The 22,472-nt window shown below is 39.7% G+C and overlaps 1 protein-coding gene across 5 annotated transcripts in view; it reads right to left on the reverse strand.

The window, feature by feature from the left end:
• Nucleotides 1–82: 82 nt before the first annotated feature.
• GGPS1 (geranylgeranyl diphosphate synthase 1) overlaps nucleotides 83–22,472 on the reverse strand; it is a 22,685-nt gene continuing 295 nt past the window's right edge. For 3 of the 5 annotated variants that reach the window (XM_014950619.1, XM_014950620.1, XM_014950622.1), the window contains exons 2-4: nucleotides 18,187–18,279; nucleotides 10,168–10,238; nucleotides 83–7,651 (exon numbers count right to left, since the gene is read on the reverse strand). In XM_014950619.1, coding sequence (XP_014806105.1) covers nucleotides 6,890–7,651; nucleotides 10,168–10,238; nucleotides 18,187–18,253 — 900 coding nt within the window. In that variant the 5' untranslated portion in view covers nucleotides 18,254–18,279 and the 3' untranslated portion in view covers nucleotides 83–6,889. Of the gene's footprint in view, nucleotides 7,652–7,894; nucleotides 8,043–10,167; nucleotides 10,239–18,186; nucleotides 18,280–21,927; nucleotides 22,250–22,472 lie in introns of those variants that run through there. The other 2 variants (XM_014950621.1, XM_014950623.1) reach the window with 2 other exon arrangements.

Genomic DNA, 22,472 nt, shown 5'->3' on the forward strand with positions numbered 1-22,472 from the left:
GCGACCCGGCGGGTACCGGTAACATCCGACGCGCTTAGCACTCTCTGAGAAAAACATCAATTAACAGGAAGAGCCATAACAATTAGAGAACGCAGCGTCCAATGTATGTAGATTAACAGCAAAACCACTCCAGTGTATTGTTTAAGTAACAATTTGTGGGGAGCAGAAATTCAGTAGGGGCTCTCCAGTTTGACAGAGACAGGTATGACAAGGGCCAGTAGCTTTCACACAGTTCTGCAGCTACAAAACCAAAGCATCCTAGTTGACATTTGCCATATTCGTTCATCAGTGATGCGCTGCGTATTTCAAAGTCTCATAAACACTTAATTCAAACAGTATCACTTGAATTTTAGGACCACAAAGACTAAAGCAATCACAACAGTAAGTAATCAAGAAGCTATTTGAGTGCTGTTCTGCTTCATACTCTGCTCAGATTCTGTGATATTGATTACAGACATCAAGTACAGGTAACACTAGTATATTCCAGTCAAAGTAATCTGGATAATATGTAAATTCTTTGGCATGCTGATGGCTTGCATCTTCCAGCAACAGGCTTTGAGGGTGTGCTTTACTGTCTGGCACAAAGCAGCTGCTCCCCAAAGGGGTATTCCAGTGAAGATCTCTGTGCCTTCACCTCAGAGTCTTCCTTTGCCAAAGGCAAGGTGTTTTCTTAGGCCAACTACTGTCTTTGGAGAAGAAAAAAAAAAAACCAAACCCAAACCTAGTCCTTCTTCCATATATCTGGCAGTGTTGCTGTCCCATCTGTGCTCCAGAGCCCATTCATCTCCCGCAGAGGGCACCCTCCAACCAGTCTGTTCCAGTTCTGAATGACGCTGAAGCTGCACAGACTGCGGTACAAGTATGAAAGCAGAAACAATGGCAGTAAACCCTCTTGCTCTCCTTTTCTGACTCACTGTTCCCCAGGTATATCCTGAGAGCTTTCTTTGACTGCAGGTCAGGAAAGATGCTGAAAACAAGTACTTTTCACTCTTTCTGACCCCAGCAGTAGCTGAGTTACCTATTAAACACATTCTCAGAACCTGTACATATGATTTTGAATTTATGTATCTAGTATTTCTAAAATAATGAGAATAGCATAGCTTACTGTTTATTCTTTCCATCTTTGTATTTTTCTTCTGTTTTAGCACTGTAATCAACAAGTAGCTACAATTCATCCAATGTACTTGACAAGAAACACAATGCCAATAAAACTAGACCAATTTAACATTTTCACCTCATTACCTAGAATTGCAACTTCTGCATTTTATAAGCATCTAAATGAAAAAGAATTTAACTTCAGAATTTATTGAACATTCATCTTAGTTAGTGTAAACGATATTAGTATAAGATAGGTTTATAGCACAGTTTTTGCATTTCTTGGAATAGCAATGACAATTCTTCCACATGGTTTTTACTTTGATCTATACACCCCATCCCACCCACAAAAAGAAGAGAGCATAAGTAGCAACAGGTTCCTTAGTAAAAGCCACAGAGAGACTGTAGGAGTTAGTTCCATACTTCATGTATGCAACTATCTGAAATTCTATTTTTAAAGAACTTTGTGTTTTTTTCTCGCAGTTTTTTTTCTCCTTTTAATTTTCTCACATGGCCTTGGTGTCAGCCTGATTTTAGTAACTAATAAAAGTTGTTATGCCTCCCTCATCTAACAGAAGTTCACTGCAGAGTAAGATATACTAGATTACAGCAAGAGAAGAGGCCAGTTTTCATGTGTATTTCATAACAGCATAACAAAAATGTATGCGTTTGACATTGTTTCTTTTTACAGATTTCAATAACTATTGAGTGATTAAGTAACTTATACCATATGGTCTAGAAATAACTGAAACATCATGAAGAGAGTTACAATAACCTACTGTGATCCAGAAAAGATGCAACTGCTTACTGACGGCATGTAAGTCATATACCGATAAAGTAGAGAGTGTTTTCATGGATTATTGTGGAGTTCAAAAGCAGAAAATTATCTAGGGTTTCTCTTCACATCAGAGTTAGTCTTCCACACAAATTCACGTCAGGCTTTGCAGTGCTCTCTCTGGAACTGTCAAGTTAGACCTTCTTGGGGTATCTCCCACAGTTCTCTGTGCTGTTGTAAACTGAGACGATCAGTAAATGCCTTTCAATGAGTTAAGTGAGAACTTACTTGTTCCACAGGGCACACAGGTGAGGAATGCTATCAGGATTCACATGGTTTAAGCTGCATCTTTACTATAAATTTTGCAGATAATATGCTTGAATGAAAGTCAATTAATGAATCATGGATTACTCCTAGCCACATCTCACAAAGGTTCCTTCTTAAGTTATTTAAAAAAAAAAAAAAGCTGCAGAAATGGTAAACCCTGGTGCTCAGCTATGATAAGTTATTCAGGAAGGATGTTAATGTGAGGTAACAACCAAGTCAAGTAGGCATATAGCAGATTATTTTTCTTTAACAATTTTTTTCTTGAAGCCAGGGAAACATACAGTAATGAAACAATGCACTCTTTGTTTTATCTTATCTACATCTAATCAAAACCTTAAGATGATATATGCATATAGTTATATATGCATATAGTTCTGATAGTTATTTATATAACTATCAGAATAAATTTTTAACTCAAATATCTCTTCCATTCTATTTGGAAAACAAGACGGAAACCTAAGGGAAACTAACCATGGTCTTTAGCCTTTCCTAATAAAGTGAGCAGATGCTGTAAAATGCAGCAGCCTCAGGAGCCTGAAATAGGTTTTCTTATTCTCAAAAACCCTTTCCCTGGCTCTGCTCTTGCCTCTGTGCACCTGCCAGATCTGACATTCATCAGGCTCTCACTGAGTGGAATAATTCATTAACCCAGACAAAAATTAACTCCTCTCCCCCAGGGCTAGTGAGTTAAGTAGTTTCACAGAAAGGCCTAATGAACATTACCAAGAAAGCAAGAGGCATTGAGAGCAAATGGGTAGGAGAGAGAAAGGAGCACCAGCTACATGGGACAAAAATAATTTATGGCAGTATAAAATGTTACATGCTTTAGGTTCTTGGGAAAAAAAGTTTCTGGCAGTTCAAGATTGCAGAAAATCTTGGATTATTTTTGTGAAGGCATACGATAAGCCAAGATTGAACATTTCAAAAGCAGACTCAGACTATTTTGTTTGTCCACGATGCTATTGTGTGTGCTATGGTATTAGTAGTAAAATAGAAATATAGCTGAGAAAATAAAAGAATTACAATGAGAGTACTGAGCAAATAATACAAAGAACATAGTAAATATCAAACCTGAAACATAAAATGATAAGATTAAGACAGAACAAAGAGGAGCAATAGACACCTATATAGCTCTTCCACATGAATAAAAGCGTAGCTTAATTTAGAGCTAAAGACACATTAAGAATTCAAACTAGTTTTGTGTATTTTTTCACCTTCTTACATAAATCCCATAGGTTTGTGTATTTAAGCATTTTAACAGTAACTGGGGAAAGAGATCATTAACATAGGAAATTTCCACAGCATATGGAAGCATTTAGATATTTCATAATTAGCAAAATCAAGCATGAAGTTGAAGGCATTCAACAGCTACTTTCCCACCACCACAAACATTTTTAGGCTGTTTGTATCACCCACTGGCTGATACATACAAAGTTGCTCTTAGTGATTACCTGAAGAGCCTGAGCTCAAAGGGAAAGGTGGAAGACAAGCAAGAGCCTCAGGAAGGTCCTGAAATGATGCAATTTTCACTGGAATTGATGGGGATGACATCAGCCTTTGAAGCAGCAGAGACAGATGTCCCATCCAATGGCTGTCACTCAAAGACAGGTGACACCATTACATCCAAGCAAGCACACAATCAGAAAACAGACTGAGTTACAGGGAAATGCTGGAGACTGCTAAGTATTTGCATTTCTCTTTATACACACTGCAAGAGTGAAACCCCCAAGAAATGCCCTGGTAACCTGATCAAAGTAGAAAATCTTGGCAACAGTAGGAAAGTAATAAGGGGAACAGTTCTGGCTCAAATGGACTGACACTGAAAGCCGCATCCCCTTTATTTCTCCACATGCATTTCCACTTGCAACTCATATTTCCATTCCACAGCAATGCATTTCTTGTGAAGACCAGGAAAAAAAACCCCTCTATTCCCTGCGTTGCGGGAGGCACAGCAACAGAGAGCAGCACTTACACAACTAAACTCATTCTGCAGCCACAGGAACTCTCATGCTGTTTTAAAGAAGTGATTTACCTAACGCAGCTGAACACCAGGAGCTTGTACCAGAGCCAATACTGGAGAATACTGATGAGGATGCAGTGTCTCATCTTATGGCACCAAATACAAAATCTACCTGGACTACGGTGCATCACTGCTGACTCTTGATACTTAAAGGTGCTCTACCTGCTTAACAGATGAAGGGGAAAGATCCTAGACTCTTCCAACTCCTGAACACATCACGAAAAACCCTCAGAGGCATCAGTTCATCCTAACAAAAGAGAAGAGTAATGATGCTTCTGGGCCTTTTAAGACATATATGCAGGGTATGCTTTGAATACTGGTATCAGAAGCCTGGAAGGTAGAAGAGTAAGACAGCACTGTATGGTTTCTTGTTGGTCCAGCTTTCTTTTCCCAGGATGCTTTTCCCTTTTTATCCATTTGTGGTTTAAAGGGCCTCCAGCTGGAAAACTTCTAATGTACTTTCTCTTAAGTTAATGAAGGCACATTCTACAAGATATGGTATTAGAATAAATACTGGGGTGAGTTGCCAGAATGAACCAAGGAAGTGATGACACAGCAGAAGCCTCAGATGGTGGAGAGCTTTTACACAAAAATAAGCAAAGCTACCTCATGAAGAAAGTTTGATTATGCAAAACTGTTTAAATCCAGCAACTGAGAAGACATGAAATGGCACTATGTGCACTTTGCATTGTATATATTAGTTACAATGTCCTAATAGGCACAAGGACATCTTTGAAAGTAAGACTAGGAGATTCTCCTGACAACAATACTTTTCCCAGTTTTTCAACATCAGCTGCAACAGTGCTTAGAAACTCCCAAGACATGGCACAAAATAAACATTGTACTTGGCTGCAGATAGTATTTTCTCATAAAACATTAAAAATTTGCAAGCTTACTACTAAGCACTGCAAGTTATAAAAGAAGGAATTACAATTCACTGTCATTAACATTAAAGACAAGACATCTTTCACCAACTTGAAGCTATTCAGTCCTGGTGACCAAGTCCATTCAGTTAAAAGACTATTACTCTGTGCCTAATCACAGAGCAGACGAAGATTCCTCCTCAGCATGCAGATAAAAGGAATAGGCTATCACCCATGATTACATAATGTCTTTGACTGAAAGAAGTCATGCTGAATTTTTTCATGCTTGATAACTTTCAGAGGAATCTTAAGGCTGCCCAGGGAAGACATTACAGCAATCTTTCCAGTTAGTTTTCTCTGTGGTTTGAGGCCATGACTCTCCCTGCTTTCAAGAGATAGTAAATTAACACCTGCATAAAACTATCCTTCAACTGTTGGAAGCCAAGTACCTCTGGCCATTTCCTTGGAGGGTAAGCTTCAGCTAACACCGCTGCCGAAAGCACCAGTCCTACCTTTGATCCAAACTATTATCTCCCTACCCCAAAGCAAAGCTTTATGTGGCTGTGAAGACTAATGGAACTGAACTCAATTAAAGCCATCCAAGACGAGATGACAGAAACACCTCTGCTTACATTTTGTTCACCTTTACATATAGATGAACAGAGGGTTTTGTCACCTCTCAGCCCTCCCCCCTCAATCAGTTCCAGTTTTATTTCAGTACATCCACATAATTTTAAAGCACTGTTTAAGTAATTAACCAAACTGAAGTGATATTACAGCTTGTAGAACAAGATGCTGTAATTTATCAAGAAAAAAATACAGAATTAGTATCTCTGGAGATATCTACTACATGCCTCCAGATAGCAATTCAGAGCAGGAATGCAGTATGAACTATGAGTCAGCTCCTGGAGAAGCCCCTCTCAATTATAAGCAGAGATTAAAGAGACCTGCACCAATTACGGTGTCCTGAAGTTATCTGGTGTGAATCACATTCAATTTCTGTGGCAACTTACTATGTTGCCTTTTACAGTTACATGTATGAGCCCTAATGCATAGATTTAAGTCCCTGACAGTTTCAAAATCTAAAACCAGGCAACTAAAATTATTCACTGAAGAGCTAGAATCAGCAGCAAGTTTATGCTTTGCTGATGTGATGGAATCTTTTCTCTAAGGTACTTAGAAATCTTTTTAAAGCTAAAATTACAGACTAAACATTAGTCTTATTTGCATATAAAATACTATCTTTCACAATTCACATTCCCTTGAAAGTATCCCCAGAAGCCGGATAAGGTATTCACTTTAGAACTTAGCACACTGACCCACTTGATCTTCATAAGTCTAAGTTAGAAATACTACACAATAGTTTTATCTGCATTGTGGTTGCAAGTATCTTCTTTTGTTATGTAACATTGTACATTTTGATTTACTACAGCATTGTTTGAAAATGCACAATACACTCAAACTGATTTAATGACACAGAATTTCAGCCAGAAACCTGCAAAAGCCTTGTTAAAGATGAGTTTTAACCTGAAATAATGCTGATGATTGTGTAAAGATGACCACATTCGATTCAAAACTTTTTTCAACTCTAACACATCTGCTTTAACAAAGCCATCTGTAAGCAGTTACAGTTAAGACCGTATAGATAATAGGGTATATATTTCAATACTCAATGACAAATTGTTTTTAACAGTAATTTCTGTAATATGGCTACAAGAAAAAGAGTTCGAAGTGAGATTGATTACCACACCTTTCAGATAGTCTATTTTCCCATTTTAAAGTTTTAATCCACCCCCAAGAGTTACATTTTTAATTTTCAGTTTCTTTGAACATTTTGCTAAGCTGTCCAACTAGTGCTACAAGCTCAGGGTTTCCCCCAAGTGATTCAATTTGTTTATAGGCTTCAGATTCAAGCTCTTTCAATGTATTCCGAGTGTACTCAAAGGAGCCCACATTTTCAAGGTAATGTACACAGTATTTTTTTATATCTATGTTCTCTGTCCTTTGACGTAAAATGTTTTGCACCTGAGTACTTTCAGGTCTTGACCAAATTGCATGAATGGTTGGGAATGAGAACTTGCCCTCAGTTAAGTCTTCACAAAAACTCTTGTTTTCACTATATTCTTTGGAGTGCAAGTTGGCATAGTCATCTCTTATTTGGAAGAAGAGGCCAAGTGTGTTAAGGAGTGGCTTTAAGTCTTTTTTATAGTTTGAGAACAGCTGCATGAGGCCTACAGCTAATCCAAAGAGACCACCTGTCTTTTGCAGTACCATAGCTTTATATTCAGCTTCTGTAGGACAAGTGTAAGTATCCCTCCAGTAAATATCCAAGCCTTGACCTTTATGAAGTTCCAGAAGTTGACGGGTAAAAACTTTAACAGCATCTGGGTGATCAAGGGTTAAAACCTTCTCTAAACCAAGGAAATACACATAATTAGCACAGTTGATTACAGACGGAATTCCATAGATACTGTGTGCCACTGGAAAGCCCCGTCGTAGCTTTGAGTTATCTTCAATATCATCCACAAGCAGGCTTGCATTGTGCAACATCTCTGTCACTTCAATGATAACCTATTACAAGAAGAGAAAATTATTAAGTCTCCCACTGTAATTTAACCTCCAAGTTTTGCAAGACTATTTAAAATAGATAAGGTTTTACAGAATTCTATTTTCTATCACTAAGGTTCCCCTTTAGACCACTTGCTTTTACTATTAATACAGATTTATGATTCTCTTCATCAGCCAATTTGCTGTAAATCCTGGATTGTGTGGTCTGCCTTTTGTGTAACATTTTCAGATTCAAAGTGAACTTACTCCCTGAAGTGTTTCCACTTGCATGCTCCTCTTCACTGTTGCTACAGTTCTAGAATATGCCATTGTCTAGGAGTCATGCAGTAACTGTTATTAGAAACATGACTAGAAGAAAAGAAAAGCAACACAATGTTGTGACAAGTTTAGATTCACTAACCTGAGATCTCCCAAAGTCGGTTCTTGAGAGTGTCAAGTATCATCCATTATGACGTTTGTCTTGTAAACCTTGTTTTGATAAGTGGAGAGAGTTCACCTTTCTTTCCCCCCACCTTGCACAGTTATCTTCAGTACTGAGTTCTTAAAGGACAGACTATTCTCTTTGAAACTTCATTTGGAAAATTCTTGGCAGAAAGGCAACAGCTACAACTTATTTTGGGAAGCTTCCTACACACGTACTACTTATTACTTGGTAGACCAATATCATACATCACCTGAGGTATGCAATAACTGTTCAGAACATCAAGCTTGTAGCTGACTACATTTGCCTAAAAGCGAACCTTAACAATTCCAAAGCAGGACAGTTCAACAAGAAATGAAGTGTTTTCACACTACATACTGGCTTTATTGCACAGCTGCTATACAAGAACAGGCATATTCAGCACCTGCTTAAGTGGAAATAAATTTAAGTATGTAAAACTGCACACTGTATGAACTCACTGCAAAACACATCTGATTAAGATACGATTTTAAAGCTAATGAACCAATTACACTTGCTAGCTACAAACATTACACTCAGTCAACATTCATCAAAATAACTGCTTCTAAAAAAAATACTAAGGCCACTGTTAAATAGTGGCAAGTACCTAGTACAGTCCTATTTGGTGCAAGCTATAGGAAAGAGAGGGACTTTGCTGCAAACATTTTCTTGAGCAGCAAGCCACCTAGTGTCCAGTGACCACTATCCCAAGGATTAAAACCCAAAACCCAGCAGTCTAATTGTTTGTCCAAGACAAGACTGCAAGAACAACCTATTTGAGGACCACTAATGATTCATCTACCAGTTAGAAGTGAGCCCTACTTTGACCTGGGAAGATATGTTGTTGCCCATTAACTTTAAATCAGAAGATAGAGTACTTACTGAAAGTAACTTTGCATACGTATTTGTCTGAATAGTCTTTTAAGTCCATTATGTCATTCTCAGTTTCAGTACTATCAGGAAAGTTCCCCTAGATAATGTGAATTCCTTGGATAAGCCTATACTAGCATTTCTCTTGCTAATCTATTTCATAATCACTGTGAGTTTCATGAACTTCTGTAGTTTCTAGACATCCAAGGTTTCAATGAAATAATAATTTATAACTCTGTGTGTTTGAACCAAGTTATTTTATGAACTTTAGAGACAGTGTTAAAAATGCTTCAAAGTTGAAAATGAGGAAAAAAAATATTCAGACAGCAGAAAAAGCTTATTTTATAGGACATCAGGAAATAGTCTGACGAAATGAAAAGACTGCTCTTTATAACAAAAGCTGAAGAACCAGTACAGAGCGTTACGGTTTCTTAAAACCTAAGCCTATCTAATCGGTGGCTGCTGCACTATCACTCAAACACACAGTGCGTGATGGGAGATGGACTCCTACTGTCACCATTGCTCAGCAAAAGGGCAAGAGGCAACAGTCAGACTGTAGAATAAGAAATACCAATTAGAAAATATGGAAGAGTTTGGGCACAGAATGACAGGCCCAGAGAGGCTGACAGTCTACAACCTCAGATGTTCAAAACTCAGCAAGGCCCCCAGAAACCTTAAGTAACTACAGAGCAAGTCCTGCTTCTCATTAGGGAGTAAGGACCATAGACTGTATGATAAGATTACCATAGTTTTAGGTCCAGAACATGAAGTGGTTTATAAAGCTCATTTAAATGCTGTCTTTGACATTCTTGTATCAAAATAAGATTTTTTTTTTCAACCATAATTGACAAAGTTATGTAGTTTACAAGGTAAGTCTCTAGCTTTTTTCATAAGTCACTGAAAACACAGTGTTAATAACTGAGTTACCTTAAGTGTGTAACAATGGTATCTGCTTAGCTACAACTTAAAAGGTTGAGTACACTTGGAAAGAAGTAACTACTCTACGTAAAACAAGTCACAGGAGCAATTTCTTAAGTGTAACAACACACTCAAAGCTTTGCACTAAAATTGTTTTCCTGAATGTTTATTTTAATATATTCAGAAACTAGTGCATTTAAGATTTCTGAGCATTTATACTATGTAAAAGTCATCTGTTATGAGTAGGCTTGGAAGAAAGGTTAACAGTCCTCTAAAAATAATTAGCCAGTACCTGTATTTTGTCTTCTGGAACATTCAGCCAGTGATTAAAGGCCTGTGACAGTTTGGTTCTCACTTGCTTACCTACAATAAAAATATTATAGGCATTTATTAAAAAAAACCCCAAACCATAGAGTTCATTATTAGGGACAACAGTTTCTCTTAACAACTACAGCTGGTTTGAGACCCATAAGCTAAACGAAAATCTGAACAGAACATTCTGAACAGAACTTTCCAAGAATTCAGACATCTATCTTACACCTGCTAAGTATACTTGTAAGAGGATTTGTTCTGCTTTGGCTAAATCTAGTTTGGTGGAGCCAAGCAGTCACCCCATTTCACAGGAATGAAAGGTAAGATCAAAATCCAAGTTTAGTACTAAAATAAACTTTACTATTCAATCCAGATACACTTTACATGACAAAGATAAAGAAGTTAACCTATGTGCCTATAAATTATTGATGCCAGGTTCCTTTAATAAATTGCCAGGAGTCATGTACAAATATTTACTCAGTGTCTACTGATGAACAACATGAAATAAAGTCATCTCGTATCCACACTGAGACAATGGTGCTCTCAACTTTGACAAGCTCAGCTATGTCTAAGATCTTCAAATAACTGCAAGACAGGTTTAGACAAATGACTCTGCATACATAGCTCACATCAACAAGGTCTTTGGAAAACGTTTTAAATAAACTTCAAAGTAGTGCAACCTAGACTTTGGGTTCCATATTACTCATCTCGAGATCTACTGAGAGACATAACTTAATGGTTCTGCAAAATTAGTCCTCAGGTTGATGATGTCATCTTGCCCATAGCACTGAAGAAATTTCAACATTAGAATCTCTCCCTAAGGCTTCTTTATTGCTGTGTGACCAGCACATACAGAACAGCATAATAAAAATGGGTAGATTCACTTGCAGTGATATACCCTGGAGAAACTGGACTGAGGTTTTTTCCTTTTCTAATTAAGTCACCACCAGGTAAGCAATAGCTTTGTGGCTTGGGTTCTGTAGCAAAGATGATAGCCTTCATCCCTGGCTCAATAGGCTTCCATTTTTGTCTCAGTTCCCAAAGATTTCCACCACTTCTCATCACCACTATCTTTTGGTTTTCATTAGGAGACTAATGAAAAAGCACTTCTTCCCCCAAACAGCTTTGTCCTCTGGCTCTGTCCTATGTGAAAGGGCACTCCTACCTGGACATACACTGTCATTGGCATGTGGTCTCCATTTTTGTTTTCTGTGCTCAGTTTTAAACACTAATAGCTTTCTGCAGGAGGAAGGCATTGTTTTGTCTCTCAAAGCGGAACAGATATTTTAAGCTCTCCATGTCAGGCCCGCTTTCTATCAGGAAACCTCCTAAGTGGTTCTAATTTATTTGGTTTTTTTTTTTTTTAAGTCTGTTTAAGTTAATGAATTTCTAAGTCAGCAAATTATTATTTTAACACAGGTAACCAGAGCTCAAATTTAAATACAAAATTGGAGTAGTACCCAAGAGTTTAAAAACCTCTCATGTTAACTAAGCACCACCATTAATTCAAGTTAGACTTGCTTCTGACATCTCCTGGAGATAGCAAGGATCTGAAACACTTCAAACACTCAGACTTCCCCTCTTTTCCCCCATGTGGTTAGATCAGATTTTGGCCAGATTGGTTCCCTGATCTGACTCACTACACACTTGTGACCCCCAATACTTTGCAAGAGAAGGTCAAGAGGCCCTGCATCGGAGGTTCAGTATTTTATTTTAAAATAATTGCATGAGTTAACCAAGGAGAAAAAACTGCTCAAAAACACTGACAGTAACCGTTACAAACATACAGTTTGGCAAAACTGTACGGGTTGTCAGTTAGATAATAACAAATACTTCAGTACATCCATAAAGCAAGCTACTCAGAGATCAGATCACATTAAGGAAGTATACCTTATCTACAGCTATTTATTCAGTTCTAAATTACATTGATACAGACAACACCTTTTTTTTTTTTTCACACTAGGCAGCTAATTCTGTTTTTCCAAATATTTCCTAGAAAGTGTTGTTATGGAATGCTGGATGTTCAGCAACAAGTGTTATTTCATCATGAGGAACAACTACTAGCATACACTTTAAATGGATTATTAACATGCACAATGGATATAGCCACTTCAGTTCCTCACTACAGACAGCATTTGAATTGTTAGACTTGTCTACCTTGACTAGCAAGGCTGCCTAGACATTGACTATTCAAGGAAAAAACACCACCTGTATAGTGTAGCATTTATCTTTTGCTTATGTGAGCCCCTTTAACAGAAGATTATTGTTACACAAATGCAATTTTATCTTGTTCTGAAGTCAATGCTACCTGGTCTATGTGATATTACAGCAATTTTCTGTATGCATATTTTATGCCTACAGCCATGCTACGATGACAAAAAAACCAAATCCCTCTAATAATGGTCTCACAAGCCTAGATGTAGAAGTCTCCATTCCTTGCCACACCTCTCCTCTAACTAGAGAAGACAACAATCCAGGGACGCTAGGACAAAACTAAAAAGAGTAAAACTTAACACTGGCAGAATTTTCCAGTTTCTTCACTGTCACATGTCAGTGCTCTGTTAATTATTCTAAGCAGGCTATTGTAAAACCGAAGAAAATAACTTCCAAACTTAGAAGCTGTACCTACTGTATAGAGCTATAATAATTTACAATACTGCACCAAGCTTTTATCGAAGTTATGCTAAATGCATTCAGTTTACTCTGCTTAAGATCCCAATATTACCTAAATCAAACAGCAACCATGGAAAGCTGTTCTCCTTACTAATGCTGGATAGAAAAGGTGAGAAAAAAAATAATTCAGAACACAACAGATTCACTCTGATGAAATTCCTTCTACAGGTGAGAAGGTAAAACCTTCATCCTTGAAACAGAGATCAAGTTAGATTAAAGATGCTATACTGAGGACAATCCCTCCCCTCCTCTTCAGATGAAATGCTCCTCTAAAAAAAGAAAAAATTAGCCTTACTCTTTATATACACAACTGTTGTGACAAGGTACAGATCCAAAAGCTACACACCTCCAGCTCTGGACAGGCTCCTGATTAGTATTTCTTCACTCTTGCTGCATTAAAGTGACTACAAACTATGCCCTTAGGGCAGCATCCCACTTACATTGACAGTATATAAAAGGGCTAGAACAACATGGGAAAGAGCAGGGGGACTATTAACCTAGCCCTCATTACAGCCTCACTGCGCTAATCAATTCATGCCCCAGCAGAAAACTGTCTGCTTTTTGCTAGGTTAGCTTTCTGCCAGCTTTATGTACCGAGTCAGCTCATGAAGTGGGTCTGCTAGAGTTAGTACAGGGTAAGCAGCAGATGCTGAGAGTCAGGGGAGGGGGGCACTGCCCTTCTGGAGGAAGCAAGCTGCTATATTACCTCAGCTATATTGTACACTTTCATGTTTAGCTCTGACCTCTGGTGGATTAGTGTTAAATGCATAAATTCCCCAAGCAGACCTCCCCACACAGCTACAGCCAGCATAAGCAGTGGGAAAACAAGCAAAGAAAACAGGTCTACACACTTTTAAACCTGGGCAGCCACTTGTGACAGATTAAGGCCACTGTAGAATTGTCTAGCATAACTCCTCTGTTCAAAATAGGGTTAACTATTGGGATAGGGTTGTGATCCTAAATTTTGCCTTGTCCCTTCTTCTCAGGATCCTGAATACCAGCATCTCATGGCCACTGCAGCCAAGCTTGGCCACAGTCTTCACATCCTAACCAATTCTTCCTTGTTTCTAACTGTGATGTCCAGCATAGCACCTTCCTTCATCAGCTCCTTGATCATCTGTCTTAGCAAGGAGCCATTCAATGCACCCCAGAAAACTCTTGGATAGCCTGTGACCCGCTTCTTCTAGCAGATACTGAGGTAGCTGAACTCTCTTGTGAGGGTCAGGGCCTATAAATGAGTCATCTTCCAGTTGCCTGAAGGACTCTTTGTCCTGCTGAGGTGGTCTGTAGCAAACACCCACTATAGTGTCACCCCTATTGATCTGCCCTCTAACCCATGAACTCTCAACAGGCTTATCATCAGACTGAAGGTAGAGCCCCCTGCAGTTCAGCTGCTCTTTCACACAAAAGGCAACTCGCACTCCTTGCTATCCCAAACTGCCTCCCTAGGCAGTCCACATCCATCCATTGCAGCACTCCAGTTATGCGAGCTATCCTACACCAGACACCTCAAAACTGCAGAACTCTATATGCAACGACATGCAGAACTCTAACTCCTCCTGCTTACTCACCATGCTGTATGCATTTGTGTACAGGCACTTCGGAGACAAATCCAGTCCTCTGAATTCCCCAGAAAGAATAAGAGCTTCACCCATCATGTTGTCCTGTTCATACTTTCTTGTGCAAATGCATACACTTGGGATGGGCTGCTGTCAGCTCCGCTCTGTTGATTACAAGGTGTCTCTTGGCCACACCAGCCTACACCCTTTGTTGCCAAGTTCATCATTTCCTTACTCAATTGTGGGGCAGTCATTCCCCTCCATTGCAATTGCTAGTTTAAGTCCCTCCTCACCAGGTTGCTCAGCCTGTTGGCAGAGACACTTTTGCCCTGACCTGGGTAGATGGATGCTATCTCCTCCTGGTAGTCCTTGATCTACGAAGGGAGTTCCATGGTCATAAACCCCAAATCTCTGCTGTCAATATCAGCTGTGCAACTAACCAGTTGTCAACAGGCAGGATCTGTCTGTTCCTTTTGATGGGGAGAGGGAGAGGGTTTAGGATCATGGAGAAAAGCCCCCTGACTTCCTGTGCTCTTGGTCTCCATTCAAAAGCCCCACAGTCATGCTTGATAAGTTCCAGGCATCCCTTTGCTCTGTCTATTAGTGCTCAAGTGGAAGAGCTGCAGGGCTAAGTGGTCTGAGGGTGAAACACACCTTGGCAGTCCCTTCACAACATCCCTGATCAGAGCTACCCAGAAGCAGCAAAACCTCCCAAGACAGCAGCTCAGATGGAGGTCCCTGTCCCCTGCAGAAGTCAGTCTCCCCACTACTGTCACTTGCTGCTGGTCTGATGCTTTGCCAAACTAGAAGCTCTGTGTATAACAATGGCACAGGAATCTTTCTCCTGTTGCCAGAAACCATCAACTCCCAGCCTTCACTATTGTGAGAGCACCCATTTCCCAATCTGATACATACAGACTGTTCAGGCCCCTCCTTCAATATACTTGAGGGTTTCAGGCTCTGAACCTGCAGAGTCTTCCTCTTTATGTTATTTCTGATGCTGTGAAGCTTGCAGACCCCCTTCTGCCACTCCTTTGCTTGGTGACACGCATTTGGTACCACTGCACACCTTTTAGGGGCAGGGACATCACTTTCTTCTGGCCCAGTGGGGACCCAGGCATCCCTGCAGCTCAGAGCCTAGAGAGCTGCAGCCTTCCTCAGGAACTTTGCCCAAGTTGAGGCCTCTGATGTGCCAGGTGTAGTTGTGCCAGTGGTAGGGATCATGCCCTGTGATGCTTAATTCCTTCACCAAGCTGGTCAAACTGAACAGCCCAACAGAAAAAGCTGAAAAACAAAATCCGCTCTCGATTGTTTAGCTTGCTAGACAAGCCCAGGAAAAGACTGCAGCCAAGACCAGCGCAATGCACATGAAAGGAAAGATGAACAGTCATGAATTGGATCAGAATCTACCCCTTTCAATAGCAAGCTGTTGACCACATCAGTTTTACTGCAACTAAAACTCCGTGTACTCTTTAGGGCTCCAAAACCAGCTACTGCTGCTAACTCAGCCACTTTGAAATAAAAATTCATCATTTGTGTGAAACAGGTCATTTTTGAGATAAACTACACTGGAATTTGTGAAAGTTAATCCTGTTTATTGCACTTTGTTCATGAAGCTAAAGGACAGAATACTAGATTAAGCAGAACACTGCTAAAGACAAGAATGGCAGTGTAATACTACAATGAGATTTTACAAGTTGCTGTTTCAGAATATATGTTCTCCCAAGCACTAAATTCTGCTAGTGACAGAATAACAATTAATTACCACACTAGCCATTAAAAATAACAACATAGTAAAAAACTTTAAGCCTAGCTGTTTCTCTGTCCTAGTGCTGTTCAAGTCCAAGAACTAGACAAGCATATTTTAAGTATCACCCCCAAACTGTCACTATTAAAGTCCTATTTCATTAATGGAAAGCAGATTAATCAACTTCTTGTATTGAGGAATTAATCCTCAGCAGTTACAAAAATTTGTGTTCTTACTGTACAAACAACATTAGCAGACACTTTTTTTGCCCCCAAACAACCCTAATACTGTTACACAATCCCCTTTTATGTAAACAAAGTTTGGTATGTACCTAAATTCTTTCAAGTTCTCATAGGTTACTAAACCATTTGGAGACTTTTTTTTAACTAGTCTTAAAAGATAAGCAACTGGACTATTGTAGAGCCATAAATGTACATATTTGACAGACAGCCAAGCTTTCTGCAAAAGCCCGTCAGAGCTCAAGCTGATCCAACACAGGAACAACTAGTTCCTTGTCCTCAGCCTTGTGCCAAGCTCACTAACAAGACAAGATTAATCAGGCAAGTTTTTAAGAGGTGAGGTGATTGATACTACCTAATCATTTGGTTAGCAAGCTGAGAACCAGCACAAGTTATGAAGCAAGAAAATATTGCCAGAAGCCTAAAGAAGATGGAATGGAACTGCCTCTCAGCAAGAGCTTTTTAGATTAGCTCGGGCACCTCATTTGGGCTCCACCCTAATTATGAAAAGCTCCCATGCACCCAGTTTTTCCCCACTCACCAAGCATTGGGGCTCATACTGATTCCAAGGTTCACACAAGTAACTGACTCCTACTGATCTGTACTTGGCACAGCTGACTTTGGGGAAAGCCACAGCATTTCAAAGACAGTAAACATCCAGCTATATGATTGTGAACTGTCACTGCTTCACCTGTCACTTTTACCTAGCCAGTTCACAAGAAGTCTTCCCTGGATATTTGTGGAGATCTATAGTGAAATTCATTATATATACAGGTATAATGAATTTGGACCCACCCTGCTGACACACAGGTCTTGTTGCAGATGTGCAAATGCCCCATAGTACTGTTCATTAGGTGTACAAGCAAAAGCCACAGCAATCTGACTGCTTAGTCAAAGAGGCTTCTGCGAGGCATATCCATACAGTAGCTCTCTATCAAACTGCTTCCTGAATTCTGCTAAAACAAGCACTGTTCAAGACTGAAAACTTCATCTGAATGTGTTGCTAGTGACCTGATACCACACAAGGAGTGGTTGATCCTCTGGCAAGTGAAGCAATCCAGGGACAGCTGAAATTGGCCATTAGAACACCTGGTTCTTCACACACTAGGGAGAAGATACTATACAAAAGAAACAGGCTATTTAAAAAAAAAAACAAACAACAAACAACAACCTTCTGAGCCCAGTACAGCAAGCTGATAAAGAAAAAAACATTGTCAGTCCCAAGTTTAAAGATGGGATCAAGTCAGAGCAGAATTATTTACATTACTACTTATTCATATTTATGTAAAAGTCATTAGTTAATGTAACTTTCTATAAAAAGATAATGAGGCAAGAAAGGAGCATAGATTTTAAGTGCATTGGCTCTGGCTGTTTCATTCATATGTTAATACACGTGATGCAGCGGTGCCAGATGTGGGGAGGGTAGAGAGGAGGAAGGCAAGGGAAAGAAATAAATAATAATTACAAAGCCCCACAAAGGCTTTGTTAGCAAGTACTTGCCTTTATCAGTTTTAAAATGTAGCAAGTCAGCTACTCTGAGTGGAGAGCAGAGCAACTGAAATACTACTTACACTGCAACAGACAGACAGTTTTTTGTACCAATCTCACCAAAAAGAGTGATTCTACAAGAGGAAGAACAAATATTGAAAAATGTTACTTTTAATTACTCTTAAATCCACAAACCAAGAATGGATAAACTTATTTTCTTATACTTCCTGAGACAAAAGTTGCTATAAAAACAATTTTGATATTTAAAGCCACCACATTACAAAGAAACTTGCCTGGTAGTTGAAGTAAATACTGGTATGGCTCCAGGATTCTTTTAGATGTTTCATCCATCCCATCCATTTCTTTATTTCATAAGAGGTAGTTCACTGTTAAAGAAAGTGTTATTAATACTATTTAGATCAAAAAATAGGGAAGAACAGATGCATACAATTAATAAAAAGTCAGCTGACTTCAAGGTTAAGTGCAAATATTCCTATTTTGAACATGACACCTTCAGTTAATACTACCCTCACTACATAAAAAATTTCCAGATGACATTTAGAAAAGAAACAAGGATATGTATTAAATAGTTTTCTTTAGTTATTCATGAACACTTTAAACTAACTCATAGCCTTTGTTTCCTCTGATTTCATATGTATTAGAAAACTTTGCTAATGTTTTAAATACTTCTCTATGATCTTTCACAACAATGAAGCTCCACTGTAAGTTTTAGAGAAGACACTCAAGCCTATATAAAACCTCACCTCATACAACTAATCTGATTAGACCTCCCTAAAAGCTTTCCCCCTACAAAAGCAGAATTGCTTAAGAGCAGAAAAAATACACCTTCACCAAGGCAACCGAAACAAGCTGAACACTAGCTTCAGCCTTCTGATGGAATTCTTCACTCCTGTTTCAGAAGGCAGAACAGGAATATATCATTTTCTCACCTCTGTTTAAGCGCACAGACGTCTTTCCACACTTTCCCATATACTATACACATCACAGACTCTTACGATAAATCTTTTAGGATCCATTCCCTGCATAGCTCAACAATTTTCTGTTGATTACATTTCAGTTCACGTACCTTTGGTCATCTATATCTGCATTTTTTTCAGACTGTTTTCTATAACGGATTTTCTGTCCTTTCACCTCTAGCCTTCCTTGCTGCACTGCAGATGCTGCAGCTCAAAACAATTCTTCTAATGTCATTTTAAGACAGGAACTGCAGCAGTAGCATAAAGTCTTATGCTACTTCAGCATCAATTTCTCAGCTACTTAGCTAGCATCCTCAAAAGGGTGTACTTTTTGCCCCTGGAGCAACTGAGTAGTGTGCGTTACCTGTAAAAAATGACTATTTTAAAAGTGATATTTTCAAGTATGCACTGATGCATTTTTAATATGGGTACATTAAGGGGAGTGGTTAACATGAATGGAATAAACTATGTTCCACACTTGCTCAAAATAACCTAGCAATACCTTCCCAACAAAAACTCAAAAGATCAGCATTAAGATCACTACTTCCTCTTAAGCTGCCTGGGCAAACTGGTATTCCTCAATCACCACCCTTCCCTTTCAGTACAGCTCCATCAGTTCCTGTTTACTACACTCCCATAAGTATTTGGAGCAGTCCAAACTTGGGAACTGATCTGCATCACCAGCTCTTTTCCAAGCTTAGGCTTGGATCAATTCCTTTATTTGCTTCACTGCATATGTTAATCAAACGTATCAGCGCTTCAGGGGCAAGAAAGGCTATTCAACCAAACGTAGTTGCCAATGAAATGCTCTTAAGGCTTCACCTTTTGGGAAGCTTTGCATAGTTTCTTAGCAGTGATGTCACAATAAGCAGTACAGCCTTTCCATCCTATCCCATGGTGTGCCAGCACAACCAGCGGTCAGGCCACACAGTAATATAAATCAGATTTGACACCCTTAGCTCCCTATTTTGTTTTCAGCTTGTTGGTATGACTGAAGGGACAGGAACTGCTTTTAAGCCAGCACTGCCACTGAGAGTCAGCTGTCAAACTGTACCCTTTCATATCAAGGATAAGTCTCAAAGGACTTCAGTGAGGAAGTGAAATCAAAAACTATCACAGTCCATTCACAGATGTTTTGAGCAGAAAGAAGCTGATAGAGATGGATATAAGGAGACACTATCAACTTAACAACTCTCCTGTGACTATTATTTGTCAAAAAGCCACACAGAGTTTAGAATTGAGAGTGCCTAGCTATCCAGCAGAGCTGGGAAAAGGTAGGGTTGAAATTGCTTCTCTGTAGAAGTTTCTGCTTAAAAGTAAATCTTAAAGTTCTTCCTCCTCCCTCAGGGAATTAAGAAATTTCTTGCCTGTCTGTAGGACACTAAGCCAATATTCAAAGTCCTCCACTAACATGAAATTTGTTAGTATTATGCAACAAACTAAATCTTTGCATCTCTTGGCACAAAACTAATAGGAGTTCACCTGAAATCCTGCTTATCAGCACAAAATTATTTGGGCACTTCTCCCACAAGTGCCATGAGTTTAAGTTTTTTAAAATAGAAGAGAGGCAAAAAAGCTTCAAGAGACAAAGAATGGATTATAACTTCACTTAAGTCACTATAGTTAAACTTCTCTAGAGTGCTATGCTACCTTTAAATGAAGCAATAGGTAATCCCTGCTAAGGAAAAGAGAAACAGTTTGACTATTCATCAGACAGCTACATATAGACAGCTACATATCCAATACACCCACTGAAACAAGAATAGTGAGCAGAACATCCCCCAAACTTATACAAAGAAAGGGACACTTGATAAAGAAATATGTAAACGAAGATGCTTAGAAAGGCCTGGAAGCAAGAATACCATGATATGAGACTTGCAATATTATTGCTGTTTGCACAAAGTTATCATATTTGACACAATGGGGAAATGCTTGATATTAAGGGTTTCCTCCCTAGGCAACTGACCAATTTACTACGGAAATTATGCTGCTGCAGAAAGCCTTCTCAAGGAAGACATTTAGAGACAAGATCTCAGTCAGCACCTCCTGGTAAAAAGTAAAATTGCCAGGAGCTAATAAACAAACATGAATACAAAGCCTTTTGTTAGTGAAAGTGCAAGAACTGACTGCATGCACGCTTATTCAAAAAATTAAAGCAGTTATGGACATTTTGCCTTTTAAACCAGTACAGAGATTTCAATTCATGCATTACTAAATAGATTTTTTCCAGTTATTTCTCAGTATCCCTACATAAGCATCTAGAGTAGGTGTTATCGGCACAGGCCATGCAATCACAACAGAGTCCTCACAGAACTGTCTCTTGGATTGCAACAAACCTTCTCTCTAATGATCTCCTTGAAAACACATAAGACACTAAAATAAGATGGCGACATGGGCTTCCTTACGCTAGAACTACTGTTAAACTATACCTGAAACTATCATCTGTGTCTAGGAGCTTTCTAGAGAAGATGCGAGCAGTATTAATTCTAGGTTACATGTCAAGAAAAAAATCTTTACTCTGAAACTTTATAAAGCAGCTTCTTACCACATTCCTTCCATCCCATTCTACAGAATATTCTCCTCCTCCTCCAAATTAGGGGAATATGATCACTGAAATAAATCCATGCTAAATATACAGACAGTGTCTTAAAAAGCATCATCACCTCACTGTCTCCAATCACAGGACAGCTACACAGAAAATAAGAAGAGAAGCACCAAAGAGCAGAGCGCCATAGTGCAAAAAGAACCATGGAGAAAATTCTTAGACCTGCTCCATCACAGAACTTAGTGCACCGAGACACTGGTTTCATTGTAACTAGTGGGGAAAAAAAAAAAAAGTCCCAAATAGGGGGATGTAACAGAGAGGAGGCCTGGTTCAAAAGGAATACACAAAACCTGCTGTGAATGTATATCGTTTCAAAGAGGCTATCAAGGCTCTTAACCCAAATGTAATTCAGACGAGATGCTTGTCACCCTAGCCCACATTCTCATTCTAATCAGTAAGAGCCCTCTTTACAGCCCCTCCTGGGCTGACACCGGACAAATCCTCGCATTCACCTGAGGGGCGGCAGCTCCCCACGGGTGGGAGGGCAGTCACGCACCGTCCCTGAGGCGGCAGCTGAGCGCACAACCGGCCTTCCACAGCCGCAACTTCAACGCTACCGCCAGAGCAGCAAGAACTGTGCTTCGATTTTCATAGGATTTCCAGATATGATCGAGCACCGGCGCCACAGAAGCCAAACGACACCTCCCGGGCTGTCGAAGTCGCCGCTGGATGCTGTGACAGCGCCCAGACGGGAAGGTCTCTCAGCTGCCGGCTGACCGGAGGGCACACAACCAGCGGGCAGAAACCGCGGCGACCTCCGAAGCGCTTCTCGGGCTAAAAGTCACATTTCACGGAGAACGTGAAGCCGTTGCCCCCTGCTCGTAGACGGCTAACCGCCGCCCAGAGCATCACCAAGGAAACAGGGCTGGTTTTTCGGAGTTCAGAGTAAGAGATGCGAAGGCGGCTGCCACAACGCGCAGGCAAAGCGGCCCAGCCCCGCCAGCGCCATTTTAGATAAAGCGAAACCGAGCGCCGAGGACTCCTCGCTCCCCCTAAG

This window comes from Calidris pugnax, unplaced genomic scaffold (genome assembly GCF_001431845.1).
Source record: "Calidris pugnax isolate Ruff unplaced genomic scaffold, ASM143184v1 scaffold24, whole genome shotgun sequence".
Lineage (NCBI taxonomy): Eukaryota > Metazoa > Chordata > Aves > Charadriiformes > Scolopacidae > Calidris > Calidris pugnax.